This window comes from Somniosus microcephalus, chromosome 5, assembly GCF_052327205.1.
Source record: "Somniosus microcephalus isolate GS21.2 chromosome 5, FLI_Smic_1.0, whole genome shotgun sequence".
Taxonomy (NCBI): Eukaryota; Metazoa; Chordata; class Chondrichthyes; order Squaliformes; family Somniosidae; genus Somniosus; species Somniosus microcephalus.
This window is the reverse complement of record NC_140991.1, coordinates 72,791,244-72,805,886: the sequence shown is the minus strand read 5'-3', so window position 1 is coordinate 72,805,886 and position 14,643 is coordinate 72,791,244. Positions and strand designations below refer to the sequence as shown.

The window sequence follows — 14,643 nt, the reverse complement described above, 5'->3', positions numbered from 1 at the left end:
AAATAGAATTCCACCTTGAGAAGGTGGAGAGAAATATCTGGAATTATGTAAATAACTGAGATGAAGAGGGAAGATCAAAATAAATTACTTGCATCTAGAGCAATTCTGAAAATACACTCAAAGGTTAAACCAAAAAAAATACATTTTATACTTTAAAGAACTGGGAAGAAGCAGATTTTATGGAAGAATAAGTTCATTGCATCTTAAGCAAGTTTTGTGACCTGATAGTATTACAAATATCTTGATGAGACCTGTATCTTTCAGTATTGGTAAAGTGTGTAATATCTTTACCTCGTCATATTCGCGATAAATTGCTTCAGTAAATTTGCTGTATTACAGTAATGGACCAAGTTTAGGTTGCAGCACAAGCATTGTTAAAATAGGCAGAAACTGTGGTTCAGTTCCTGGATGACTGATTAATGCCACACAATTTATATTAGTATATAGATAAAAGATTGTTGTCTTTAGATGAGTGAATGAGAAGTTTCAGACAATGAGTTAGTATGAAATTTTAAACTGAGATTTGCACAACCCATTTTTCTTTTCAGGAGTTTACACAAGTAATGAAGTACCAGTTTCACTGCAGAATACAGTACCAGGGTCAAGCTGCAGTACTCCACTTTCCAGTTCTATTTTACCTCCACAAAGTACAGCCCATTCACAGCAGATGAGCACATCACCTTCAGCCACCGTTTCTGTTGCAACTATGGTTTCTACAACCCAGGTAAGAGATTATTTAGTGGTTGTAAGAATTAAAAGAACCTAGTATGGCCAAAGAGAAAAACATACTTCAATTTGATTTTTTTTATTCCAATAGGATATTAATTTTTTTCTCCCTTTTCTTTCAATTGTTTTCTCCCCTCTTCTATTGTGTCCTTGTTGGGGTACAGTTCAGTGGGCACCTATTGCCCTCTGATACCTTAGCTAAGTGTCAGTTCTTCGTATTTTAGTCTAGACTAGTGTTAGTAGGCTATTTGACTGCAGCGTCATGATAGCCTAGCCAGATACTGCTCTCAGTCGCATACTTCCAGCAGGGAATAATGATCAAGGGCATGATCTCTGGATGATTTTCATTTTACCCACCTCTCTGCAGCTAATTGTTGTGCCTCTACCACCTCCCTGGGTCAGATCAGCATGGATTGGGAATCTAACATGGGAACTTTTGTGTGATTCAGTTACTCACCCACAGTGGAAGTACAATATTCATATTAAGTGTTATTTTTCTTTAAAACTTTGTTTTAAAAGGTCAGTCATTATAGGTAAACAAATGACAAACCCAGACAGATAACATTTAACAATTAACAGTAAAGATATAAAAAATGTTTTTGAACAACTCTTGCTCACGTATGCTGGAGAATATGCTGCTTTATAAGGGTATGAGCATTTTTACCATATAATGCACAATACACTGTTCTGCTAAAGTGCAGCTGTATGTTTTTTTTAAGGGCACAAGATGCAATTGCTGTATTTTACTGAGCTAATTAAGGACCAATTGTTGTTGGGCAAATCCTCACATTGAGCAGAGCCAGCTCACTCACTTCCTTTTTTAATGTGTGACTTCTGAAGTCATTTGTAGTATTTTCAGTTGATGGGTATGTTTCATTATACTTTAGAATTGATTGGTTTTCTTTTTTATATAGATTTTTTAAAGGGAAATTTGCATGTCATAGTGTGATGGACCTGTCTTAAAATTATTTATTTTAAGTGTATATTACATTTGGACTCACAGGCAAGGGGACTTTGAAGGAGAAGCATAATGGCTATAAATTAGCTGAGCTGATTAAAGAATCCTACCGTTTCCTTGGTTAAAATTTTCTAACTCCGCACTGACCAAAAATGTTCTGATTGGGAAGAAGTAGGCAGTGGGGTCCCCCAGGGGTCAGTATTAGGACCATTGCTTTTTTGTTATATATAAATGACCTGGACTTGGGTATAGGGTGTACAGTTTCGAAATTTGCGGGTGATACAAAATTTGGCAGGATAGTAGTAGACTTCAGGAGGACATACAGACTGGTGAAGTGGGCTGACACATGGTAGGTGCAATTTAATGTGGATAATTGTGAAGTGATGAACTTTGGGCGAAACAGTATGGAGAGGCAGTATAATCAAAATGGTGCTATTTTAAGGGGGTTGCAAGAGTAGAGCGACCTGAGGGTGTATATTCACAAATCTTTGAAGGTGGCAGTATAAGTTGATAAGGTGGGTTAAGAAAGCATATGGGATACTTGGCTTTGTAATTAGGGGCATTGAATACAAAAACAAGGTAGTCATGCTAAGTCGTTACAAATCTCTGATTAGGCCTCAGCTGGAGTATTGTGTACAATCTGGGCACTACACTAGGAAGGATGTCAAAGCCTTGGAGAGAGTACAGAGGAGGTTTACCAGGATGATACCAGGGATGAGGGACTTCAGTTATGTGGAGAGATTGGAGGAGCTGGGATTAATCTCCTTGGAGCAGAGAAGGTTAAGGGGAGACCTCGTATAGTCATTCAAAATTATGACTGGTTTTGATAGAACAAGTCGGGAGAAACTGTTTCCTCTGGCAAGTGGACCAGAGGTCATAGATTTTAAATAATTTGCAAAAGAACTACAGGGAAAATGAGATTTTTTCCACAGAGGGTTGTTAAGATCAGGAACTCGCTACCTGAAAGAGTGGAATCAGATTCCATAGGAACTTTCAAAAGGCAATTAGACATGCACTTGAAGAGGACTAATTTGCCGAGTTATGAGGAAAAGGCTGGGGTGTGGGATTAAATTGAATAGCTCTTTAAAAGTGCTGGCACAAGCACGACTGGTCGAATGGCCTCCTTCTGTGCTGTATGATTCACGTGTTAGATATTTCTGAGTACGATCATAACAACAATGGATAAATGCTGTCATCTTGGGTTGGGAATTCAAGAATAATGCTGTGAGTATGGGATTGATGGCAGTTGCTGTCCTCAATACCAGATGTAAAACTGTTGCTGAGCGATTTGTAATTAAACCTTCTCGTGCAGTCGTTCCTAAGATACCATACTCTATCCAATAGTATAGATTAGCCAGGGTGTAGATGCTACCCTAAACATGTGGGCTCAGCTACTTGGCACATAATGGGATTAAATTTACCACAGCGTTGTTAGCGCTACTGCATTTGAGGCAATAGATTCATAAACAGATGCCACTGTGGTGGTTAGCAAGGCCTATAGACAGTTGTTATTCCAAATTTTGGGTCAGAGCCTGCAGTTGATATCTTGTCTTTTAAGATGCACAGCCTATTGATGGCTTTTTTTGCCTCCTTTTGGAAGTGGCGATTCCACTGTATCACATAGGACATTCTGCATTTTTTAAACTGTTATGTATAAATTGGAGAAGTTACACAGTTAAAGTTCACAATACTAATCGACGAAGTTCATCCTCTGGTGCAGGGATAAAGGAATAGAGAATTTACATTTATATAGCACCTCTCATTGTCCTCTGGACACCCCAAAGTGCCTCACAGTATTGATGTACCTTACCTGACATTGCTGTCTACATTACTCCCATCGTAGATCTGGTGTAACTTTATTTTGCACCACCAAAATTAACGTCTGGACAAATTTGAGATGGTGAAACCAAATTTAATATCCTAAAAGAAGTGATGAATATAGCTGCTTTGTGCTTTCCTTACTGATGGTGAATGCTGTGTCTCTTGAATCCACCCTCATTCTCTTTCTAGGTGCTTCCACAGTGTGTGAGGTGGCTGACTGCTATGCATTAATGGGAGCTTCTTGGGATGGAGTTGGTCCTGTACCACCTCGTGCAACTACCTAATCTTGCCTGTTTACTGGCACATTTGACATTTGAGTCAGGTGGCTAGATGGGGCCTGATGTGGGATTGCTATGAGAAAGAACAACCTCATTGGTAACTACTTCAGCTATTCCCCCTTAAAAATTTGTTCTCTGGATGTGGGCGACACTGGCAAGACCATATTTATTCCCCATCCTTTGTTACCTTGAAAAAATGGTGGTGTACCTTCTTCAACCATTGAAAAGAAAAGAAAGAACTTGCATTTGTATAGCGCAATTCACGCCTCAGGACGTACCAAAGTGTTTTACAGCCAATGAAGTACTTTTGAAGTGTAGTCACTCTTGTAATGTAGAAAATACGGCAGCCAATTTGCACACAGCAAGGCCCCACAAACAACAATGAGATATATGACCAGAAAATCTATTTTCTTGATGTTGATTGAGGGATAAGTATTGGCCAGGACACTGGAGAGAACTCCCCTGCTCTTCTTTGAAATAGTGCCGTGGGATCTTTTTATGTCCACCTGAGAAGGCAGATGGGGCCTCCGTTTAAAGTCTCATCTGAAAGACGGCACCTCAGACAGTGCAGCACTCCCTCAGTACTGCACTGGAATGTCAGCCTGTCTTATGCTTCATAATGATTGTTTCATAACCCAAGTGTCTTAGCAGGTCACTTCAGCAGGCATTAAGAATCAGTCACGCAGTGTGGGACTAGAGTTGCTTGTAAGCCAGATCGGGTAGGGGTGGCTGTTTGCATGCACTGAAGAACATTAGTAAACCAGTTGGGTTTGTACAAGAATCCAACATCTTTCATAGCCATTTTTTCCCTCATCCCTAATTGTTATATTATTGCATTTAATCTCTCAACTTTCTATGATGGGATTTGGACGCCATTCTATTTGATTCCTACTTCAGTACCATAACCCCTATGTAATATACCCTCACATGCTGCTGGGCATTCTCTCCTTATGTCCATGATCTGTCTGGAAATTGATTTCTGGGAAGTAGTAAGATTGTGAACTACTGCATAATTCTTTCTCAGTCAGTTTCCCCATTATGTTCAGGAGCCCAGGGCCTCAATGACAGCAATGTGAGAATTCAGGGGAGATACTCCCACTATATGAAGGACCTCTGTGAATGAGGCCTCTGTTGAAGAAGCCCCTGGAATTAGCATATGCAGTTTGTAGTCTGTTATACCATTATGTAAAACTACACAGATCTGGTGTATGAACTCCTCCACAAACTCATCTGACCATGCATGTTTTGGATAAATTCGAATGACTGCAGACAACAATTGTCCTCATATAGCAACCTTTTTATATGCAAGCCTTTGTGGTCCAAATCCCAGGGTTTTGCAGCTGAAGAAGAGTGTGAGCCAGCCCCCTGGCCAGCAGGTTGCTGTTCCCCACTGCAACCAGCAAATGTTACTCCTCAGTCATGGTTTGCACTTTATCTGGTGCCACAGCCTGAGGCTATCTCTCTTAATCCTCTAAAGTGAAGTACCTTTGCTGAGGCTTATGATGGGTGGAGTGAGGGACTTTGGGTGCTTTAGGTGCTGCCTCTGTGGATGTGCATTGAAATAGAAATGGAACATGTATTGGAAGACTAGCACAATACTCCTTCAAATAGTATTTAAATGGCAAATGTGTCATGTTCTGTTGAGTGTATCGCTGTGCGTAAATGAGTAAGTTGGGGTGGGGAGAGAATAATCAGGAAAGGATGCACTAATCCTAAACTTGAGGGTGTAGACGAGCTTTACCCTCCCAACTTCTGTATTCTCTCAGTTCCCCAGGAATTTGACAGTGGCCTCTTCAGTGGAACTTTAAAGAAAGAAAGACTTGCATTTATATAGTGCCTTTCACGACCACCGGACGTCCCAAAGTGCTTTACAGCCAATGAAGTACTTTTGAAGTGTAGTCACTGTTGTAATGTAAGAAACGCAACAACAAATTTGCGCACACCAAACTCCCACAAACAGCAATGTGATATTGACCAGATAATCTGTTTTTTGTTATGTTGATTGAGGGATAAATATTGGCCAGGGCACCGGGGATAACTCCCCTGCTCTTCTTCAAAATAGTGCCCTAGGATCTTTTATGTCCACCTGAGAAAGCAGATAGGGCCTCGGTTTAAGGCAGAAATATTCTGTGCACTCCTCCCATGTGGTTTTGTCCCTTACTATTGAATGCCACTTTTTCCTGCAAGCAGAGAATTAGTATTGAGATGTTGGATGTTTGAAGAGCACATACAGTGACCCCCAAGTGCTCATCCTACGTGGCAGAGTGTGAGGATAAATGAACAAACATTATGCAGCTAGATTTTGTTGAAAGCATAGTTTATGGGCACATATTCACATAAGTGCAACACTAGTTCCAGTTTTAATTTTAATTTGCACCTTGGAAGTCTGTCTTGCAGTTTGGCAATGCATGTGAAGCTAGAAAGAGCTGTAATGATTTCTGCTTTTACATGCGGTCTCAGTCAAGATTGAAGTGAAATTTTATGGCATTCAAACTTTGCTCATTTATTTAGTATAGGGAAGTCCTGGGAAGTCTTATCTTGGTAGATAGCAGATTTCTGAAGCTGGCTAACATCTTCCTTATCTGCTTTGAAATCTTCTGAATTTTGGACACCACATTGCTCTTTCTGTCATCTCTCCCCAGTCAGCTTTCAGTGTCTTCTTTGGCCTCCTTCGTAAAGGAGCAACTCTACAGCTGCATCACTCAATGGTGAGGTTCTTTGGAGCCAAGTGCCATTTATTTGCAGCAATGATTTTCTGCCTCTGATTTTCTTGCTACGGATAAACAGTCTCCTTTAAATGGCAAATGCAGTATTTTAAATGCTGCAGTTACGTCAGATATCCACCCACTCCCCACCCCAGCTATTGAGCTTCTTGTGGAAGGCCCTGTCCAGGACAGGAACTCACTCTGCGTGTCCAATTTGTGTCAGCTCTAGAAGAATCACTGGCTTCAGGCAAGTGCAGTGACACACACAACCAGTCCACAGACTGAGTGTGAGACTGGAAAATCAACACAAGTTTTTTTTTTAATTGAAAAAGGTAACTACAGGTACCTCCAAGACAATATCATGTGACAAAAATAGGATTTTAATACATTCTTTGTTATACATGGTTTTAAATTGGTTAAATCCATATTAAAAATATCATGAACAACTGTGTGCCTGGGATGCTTTGAAATTGTTTTGTTCTGTGGCAGGGTTAGTAGTTAGTTTATAGATGGCCGAGCCACATGGGAGACGGCATTGCAGATAATCTATGTAACTGTTCGAGAGCTAATCACCACTTGCTGTTAAACTTGGCCATCTGCCAGTTAAATTCATTAAACTGCTACCTTGTCACCGTAAATTATTTTAGTTGTCACATATACATGTCTGGTTGCCCAAAACACAGCCCATTTTGTTTCCATAAAGCTACTTTATCTGAATTCATCTTGGTGATGGACTAAAGATGTAATTTTCAACTAGTGTCAGGTGTTAAAACAGTCTAAAAACAATTCAACCAATTTGTATATTGTGTAAGCTTGATTGTGCTGAACAGAATGTATCTATCTTTTTGCTTCTGCATATTTTATCTGTAAATAAAATTGGACAGTAGTTTTAGCCTGTATACAGTGGTCTAGCAGTGTTTCTTTCAGACTGAAGTGACAGAATGTGTTGGGCATTCTACATACTTCCCATTAAGTAGTTTATTGCGAGCGAGGTTAATTGTTGCACCTGTGCTACATAAACCCATAAACAGCAGAGAATAAAATTTCAGGTTTTGGTTCACAAGAAACTCTGTCTGTTTCTGGAAATTGCCATCAAGCTTTTTACACTAGAAAAAGGTGTCTGGGATGGGGGAAGCCCAAACTGTTTAAAAAGTAGATTGTAGATTTATGCTTGGGATTAATCTGCCTATTGAGTTCCCAGTGTCAGCAGAGGTCTGGGAACAATGAAAGTGCTTTCAATATAAAGTAGTCTACGCTATAATTTGAAGCTGCTATTTACTTTTTTAAAAATTGAATAGCCGGTAGTGTGAGCGAATCAAGTTTAATGTAATGGCAAACTGAACACTACAAAAACGTTTAAAAACACCATAAAGATCAAAGCAACTTGAGTATGGCACAAGCCAAAAGACTTGTTGAATCATTTTGTAAAATAGTCTATGATTGTAGTTGGCTTCCTGCTGACAGCATGTTCATCCGCAGAATTATGAACTCTATTTAGCACAGAGAAAAGTTCCTTTGGAACATCTGGTTTAGTTGTCGGCCACTTCCTCAGCAATCGCACATAATTAGACATCAATACTGTTGTGGGTCTGGTTCCTCTAACTCCGGTTGCTCACTGGATCCATTTACTTCAGCATGCAGCTCATTCTCTCGCTCCCAATTACAACAGGATCCTTCCACACAGTATCAACAATTTCCATGCTAGTCAGCAATCCAGATATCAGGACTTTATCAAATTCAACAATAGAACTCATGTCTACTGGCAGTTGCAACAGCAAACTTGTATTGAAAGATGCTCCCTGCTTCAGTTGGCCTTCACTGCCTAGTGGGATCCCCATCTATGTCAGATGCAGCTGTTGCCTCTTTTGGGGTTAATTTACAGTGCTGAAAGTAGTTGGGCAATGGATTCTGCTTTCAGCTTCTCTATGATGAATGTATCAAATGGATTCCCTGCAGAATATTCAATGAAAATGTGCATCTGTATCATGCATGCAATCACTTTTAATACCAAACATTTCTTATAATATTGCTTCAAAATTTAAATCATACCAGCATGATCATAGAGATCACGTTTGGTAGTAAATGTTAGTTCTGTTTGTTGGAATGCATAACTCCAAACGAGAGTGGGCTGATTAGCATGTAGCTCTTTATTAATAGTTTAGTACAAACATTTGCAAGTCTGGTTCATTTACTTACATTGGGGTTCCGAGACACATCAGGAATTGACGCTCTACTAGGAACCTCTATACACGTAGCTAAAGGCTCCTTGGAATAGGGATCTCGTAGTTCCTCGGGTGCCTCCCATATTTATAGTTAGTACAGAAATGCATACATTATAATTATTCATTAGCTCCTAGGAATGTTCTCGTACTTTGTCTAGACCAGACTGAGTTCTTATCTCGCTCTAGTCATATTGCTGCTGCCTTTTTCTGGGTCAGCACTTAGTCTCCTGTCCATCATTCCATTCCCCTTTCTCATAAGTCAGCTCTTCTCCACCTCTCTAACATTCAGTATTCTTCACTTATCCTCATTGTAGTAGATAGGAGTAAACTGTTTCTACTTTAAACTACAGCTACAGATTTCCGGTCCCCTTTCCATTCTGTATCTAGCGCAAGTGCAGTATATGTAGTCACCTAGCAAACCTCCCTATGATCATATCTTGCAGGGAACATAAAAACTGACTGTAAAAGCTTCTATAGATATGTGAAGAGAAAAAGATTGGTGAAGTCAAGCGTAGGTAGCTTGCAGTCAGAATCAGGGGAATGGGAGACCAATTACAGGAAACTTTTTTTTTTATCCGGCACCGACGTGGTGCCGGTTAATCAAAAATTCCGGATAACCGAGAGCTATAGTAAAAGATACGGCGAGCTGAGAGCTCCGTATACAGCAACAAACCCTGTTGCTTAGCAACAGGTGCAGAACAATGGCCACAAGTTCCAAACGTCCCTGTTGCTTAGTAACAGCTGCAGCCACACCCGATTGCACAGCAACAGATCGAGGAAGGCCAGTAATATGAAGTAAAACTTACCTGAACCTACTCCTGAATTATGCCGGTTAACCGAGATTACCGGTTATTTAGGTGCCGGTAAATCGAGAGTTTCCTGTAAATACATACTTTGGTTCTGTCTTCACAAAGGAGGACACAAATAACACCCCAGAGATGTTGGGGAACATAGGGTCTAATGAGAGGGAGGAGTTGAATGAAATCAATATTTGTAGGGAAATGGTGTTAGGGAAATTGACGGCATTGACGACCGATAAATCCCCAGGGCCTGATAATCTACATCCTAGGGTACTGAAGGAAGTGGCCCTAGAAATACTGGATGCATTGCTGGTCATCTTCCAAAATTCTATAGACTCTGGAATAGTTTCCATGGATTGGAGGGTAGCTAATGTAACCCTATTATTTAAAAAAGGTGGCAGAGAGAAAATGGGGAATGATAGACTGGTAAGCCTGACATCGGTAGTGGGGAAAATACTAAAGTCCATTATAAAAGATGTAATAGCCGAGCACTTGGAAAACAGTGACAGGATCGGACAAAGTCAACATGGATTTACAAAGGTAAATCATGCTTGACTAATCTACTGGAATTTTTTGAGGATGTAACTGGTAGAATAGATAAGGGAGAACCAGTGGATGTGGTGTATTTGGACTTTCAGAAGGCTTTTGACAAGGTCCCGCACAAGAGATTGGCGTGCAAAGTTAAAGCACATGGGATAGGGGGTAAGGTACTGACTTGGATAGAGAACTGGTTGGCAGACAGGAAGCAAAGAGTTGGAATAAATGGGTCTTTTTCCGAGTGGCAGGCAGTGACTAGTAGGGTACCGCAGGGATCGGTGCTAGGACCCCAGCTAGTCACAATATATATTGGCCCAGAAATTCGGTTTGGAGGCTTCCCGCGGGTGTAAGCCCCTGACCTGCACTTACCTTGCGCGCCGGCTATTGTGCTGTGGGCCACCGTGCAATTCCGATCCTGGGCCTGCTCCAACTGCCGGCGCGCAGTGCTTGCATATCCCAGGGGCGCAATTAGTTCGATGCGTCCCCTGGGATCACGTGGGCCATGGGGAGCCAATCGGAGCAGGGAATGCTCCATTCATAAGACCTGTCAAAACTTATAAATACTACGGACCCCAAAACATCACTAAATCTTCAAATAAATTTTTAAAAATATCACATTTTTTAAATAAACTATAAATTACATGAAATAACTTTTAAACAATAATTTAAATTTTTGAAAAAAATAATTTTATTTTCCAACGGCTAAAAATAAACTTCCCTTGCTTTAAAGTATTTAAAAATAATAAACCGGTGGAAAAAATGTTTTTATTTTAATTAATTCACCACTTACCTTGTAAAAAGCAGGCCTTACGCCTGCTTTTTAAATGTGTAACTTCTGCAGACTTACCCTCCCGGGAAAACCTGCAATAAAACCTAAGTTTGATGCGCACGCGCAGCCTCTCCTGTGCACGCGTTCGACTTCTGAACCCCTTCGTTCAGGGGCACGGAAGTGCCGGTTTCCCGCGCATGCGCAGTGCATGCAGGAAACCGGCACTTCCATTGGGCCTACGGGTGAGTACCCCGTGTGTACTCACCTGTGGAGACCTGAATTTCTGGGCCAATAATGATCCAGATGAGGGAACTAGATGTAATATCTCCAAGTTTGCAGATAACACAAAGCTGGGTGGGCGTGTGTGCTGAGGAGGATGCAGAGAAACTCCAGTATGATTTGGACAGGTTGGGTGATTGGGTAGATGCATGGCAGATGCAGTGTAATGTGGATAAATGGGAGGTTATCCACTTTGGTGGTAAAAACAGGAAGACAGATTATTATCTGAACAGCAATAGATTGGGAAAAGGGGAAGTGCAACGAGACCTGGATGTCCTTGTGCACCAGTCGCTGAAGGTAAGCATTTAGGTACAGCAGGTGGTTAAAAAGGCAAATGGTATGTTGGCCTTCGTAGCGAGAGGGTTTGAGTACAGGAACAAGGATGTCTTGCTGCAGTTGTACAGGGCCTTGGTGAGACCACACCTTGAGTATTGTATGCAGTTTTGGTCACCTTATCTGAGGAAGGATGTTCTTGCCATGGAGGGAGTGCAGCAAAGATTCACCAGGCTGATACCTGGGATGGCAGGAATGACATATGAAGAGAGATTGGGCTGATTAGGCTTATATTCGCTAGAGTTTAGAAGAATGAGAGGGGATCTCATTGAAACTTCTAAAATTCTAACAGGACTAGACAGACTAGATGCAGGAAGGATGTTCCCGATGGCAGGGTAGTCCAGAACCAGGGGTCACAGTCTAAGGATAAGGGGTAAGCCATTTAGGACTGAGATGAGGAGGAATTTCTTCACCCAGAGAGTGGTGAACCTGTGGAATTCTCTACCACAAAAGGCAGTTGAGGCCAGTTCATTAAATATATTCAAGAAAGAGTTGGATATATTTCTTAAGGCTAAAGGGATCAAGGGATATGGGAAAAAGCAGGGACAGGGTACTGAGTTTGGATGATCAGCCATGATCTCATTAAATGGCGGAACAGGCTCGAGGGGCCGAATGGCCTACTCCTGTTCCTGTCTTCTATGTCAATATCCCTATTGTATCCTACACCGTTGCACTTGGACACAGGCATTTTACATGAGTCCACAGATATCAACAATCAAGGTGACTTTTTTTTGCCTAATTATGCCATTTTGGTCAATGTGGTGCAGCCAAACCTCTAAATAGTGTCAATTATTCATGCCTTTTTGTTTCTATGGATTACAGGCAGAGTAACAACACCAGCACCACCTTTTTCCCCAGTCATGCCAGCACAACCTGTGGTGGTAATTCGTTGCTTCGCAATTTTTATCGATGAAAGCTAGCATTCAGCTTGCAAATAAAACCCAATTTTATCTGCAATTATATCTTTGGACTTCTGAGATAAAATTTCAAGAATTTATTCATTCACCCAGTTGCCAACGTCTTCTGTGTGGTTTTTGAAGCAGCTGATCCACGATGTAGAAACCAAGTCGGTTCCAAATTCTTCAAGTTTATTTTCCTTTTTCAGCCAGAGGTTGTATAGCCCAGGAAGGTTAGCTGCTCTGGCGTGCTAGAACCAGCTCCGCAAAGCTGCTTTGAGATAAGTACAAGGTGACTTACGCATCATCTTATGGCTACAAAATTTCTGCTGGTAATCCGTGGTGATTCTGTTGTTTGTCAGGTAGATAGGGAGTGTAGTAGGAGGAATGTTCAATATCTGTGCCAACATTTTTTTCTTCAGGGTGCTCCTCTGCACGTTTGATATTACATTTTTCCCTGTGTTAAAAGTCTGTACTTCTGTCTAGCCGTGTTCCACTTGATGAGCTGTACTCTGTTGGGAGGAGGCTATCACTCCTGAGCACCTGTTGAGGTGAAGCACTGAAGTTGAATAAAACAGCGCATTTAATTGATCATACTTCGATTTGGCAGGAATTCACACTCGCATTATATAATATTTCAACTTGAAAAGTAAAAATTAAACAACAAATTTTCAATAGGCATTTTTGGTGCAATTTCAATTCAAATTAAGTGGAGCAGAAGAAATTCCCCAACTAGGCAATAATTTTTTTTTTTTTTTAAGGTATCAACACTTAATCCATGGTAGGAGCTCTTAACTTCAAAATACTGAAACTCCACAGGACTAAAAATCAATTATGGTCTTCTGATTATGTAATAGGATCTATTGGGATGCAATTTAAATATGTAAACATGGCTCAAGTTTCCAGCTAAAAGAAGAATAGATGTTGAAGTTGAGAGGAGGCTATCTGTCAACCTCATGTGCAAGGCATGGAACACAAAAAGAATGTTAAAATTGAGGCAGATAAAGAAGGCTTGCCTTGTAAAATCATATTAACTTTGGGGTTCCCTGTAATATACACCATCCAAAGAAAGAACTTCATTTATATCGTGCTTTTCACAACCTCAGAACGTCTCGAAACATTTCACTGCTGATGAACAGTGTAGTCACTGTTGTAATGTAGGACAACAGCGGCCAATTTACACACAGCAAGGTCCCACAAATATCAGAGATAAATTAGAAAAAAATATTTTTCAGTGGTGTTGTTTACGGGTTAAATGTTGGTCAGGCCACTGGGAGAACTCCCCTGTTGTACCATGAGATCTTTTACGTCCACTGAGAGTGCCTCAGTTTAGCTTCACATCCGAAAGACATCACCTCCAACAGTGCAGCATTCCCTCCCTAGATTATGTGCTTAAGTCCTGGAGAGGGTCTTGAACCCATGACTGTCTAATGTAGAGACCAGCGTGTTAACACTGAGCTAAGGGTGACACCTAAAAGAAGATGGGCGGTCAAGATGCTTCCAGGCTTCGAACAATGCTGCATTGAAACTAGTCATTAGGTAATTAACAGGGTAGAGGGTGTTTATGAGGGAATGATACTCCCTCCAGTGTTTATCATACTGCCCCCTTCCCACCTCCCCCCTCCCAAAGTCAGTACCTCCATCAGCACGTGACTGAAATGGAGAACCAGGTGCAATTATAGGCAGGATTACTGTCCTTTTTAAAATATCACTCCATGACATTGTGTCTTGTTAACAAAACATGTTGCCAAGTCCAAAACATAATCATAATTTTTTTCTCATTTTCTTTCCTGAGTACACTGATAATTTTGATGGAGCACCAGCAAGCAATTTATTTTAGGGTTGCACAGTATTTGGTTCTATAGCTGGATTACATAATAGCTTAATTTAGCTTGGGGCTCTGGCAGAATGCCAACGAGAGGCTGAGTGCTGTACAAGATTCAGGTGGCAGAAGCTATAGCACCATTATGCTTGTTCTGAATATAACCCTATCATGTTGCATTGAGATTTTTCATATCTTGGACTATGATCGCATCAATTTAGCTAATTAAGAGGTATCTTTCCATAAAAGTTATATAAAGTAAAAGATAAGGTGCTGTTTTTATTGTCAACCGAAGCAAAATTATTAAACTCGTATGCAGTGGATTAGCTTTCAAGAGGTTTAGGTCTGCTTGTTAAGGTCTTCAGAAAGTGCAAGAAAAAATTAACTGTTTGAATCTTGGTGTTTTGGCTAAGGTATTCAGGTTGAATACTTAAGTGGCTGATGCGTGCTGCATTACTCAGACTGTTTAGAAAATACGAGACTAGGTGCACCTCCTT

The 14,643-nt window shown here is 40.8% G+C and overlaps 1 protein-coding gene across 11 annotated transcripts in view; it reads left to right on the top strand.

Annotated features, from left to right (window-relative positions):
* The window catches only part of mllt10 (MLLT10 histone lysine methyltransferase DOT1L cofactor), a 280,530-nt gene that overhangs the window by 195,501 nt on the left and 70,386 nt on the right, over positions 1-14,643 (top strand). For all 11 annotated transcript variants that reach the window (XM_085987805.1, XM_085987795.1, XM_085987802.1 and 8 more), the window contains one exon: positions 549-724. In XM_085987805.1, the coding sequence (XP_085843931.1) occupies positions 549-724 (176 nt within the window). The remainder of the gene's footprint in view (positions 1-548; positions 725-14,643) is intronic.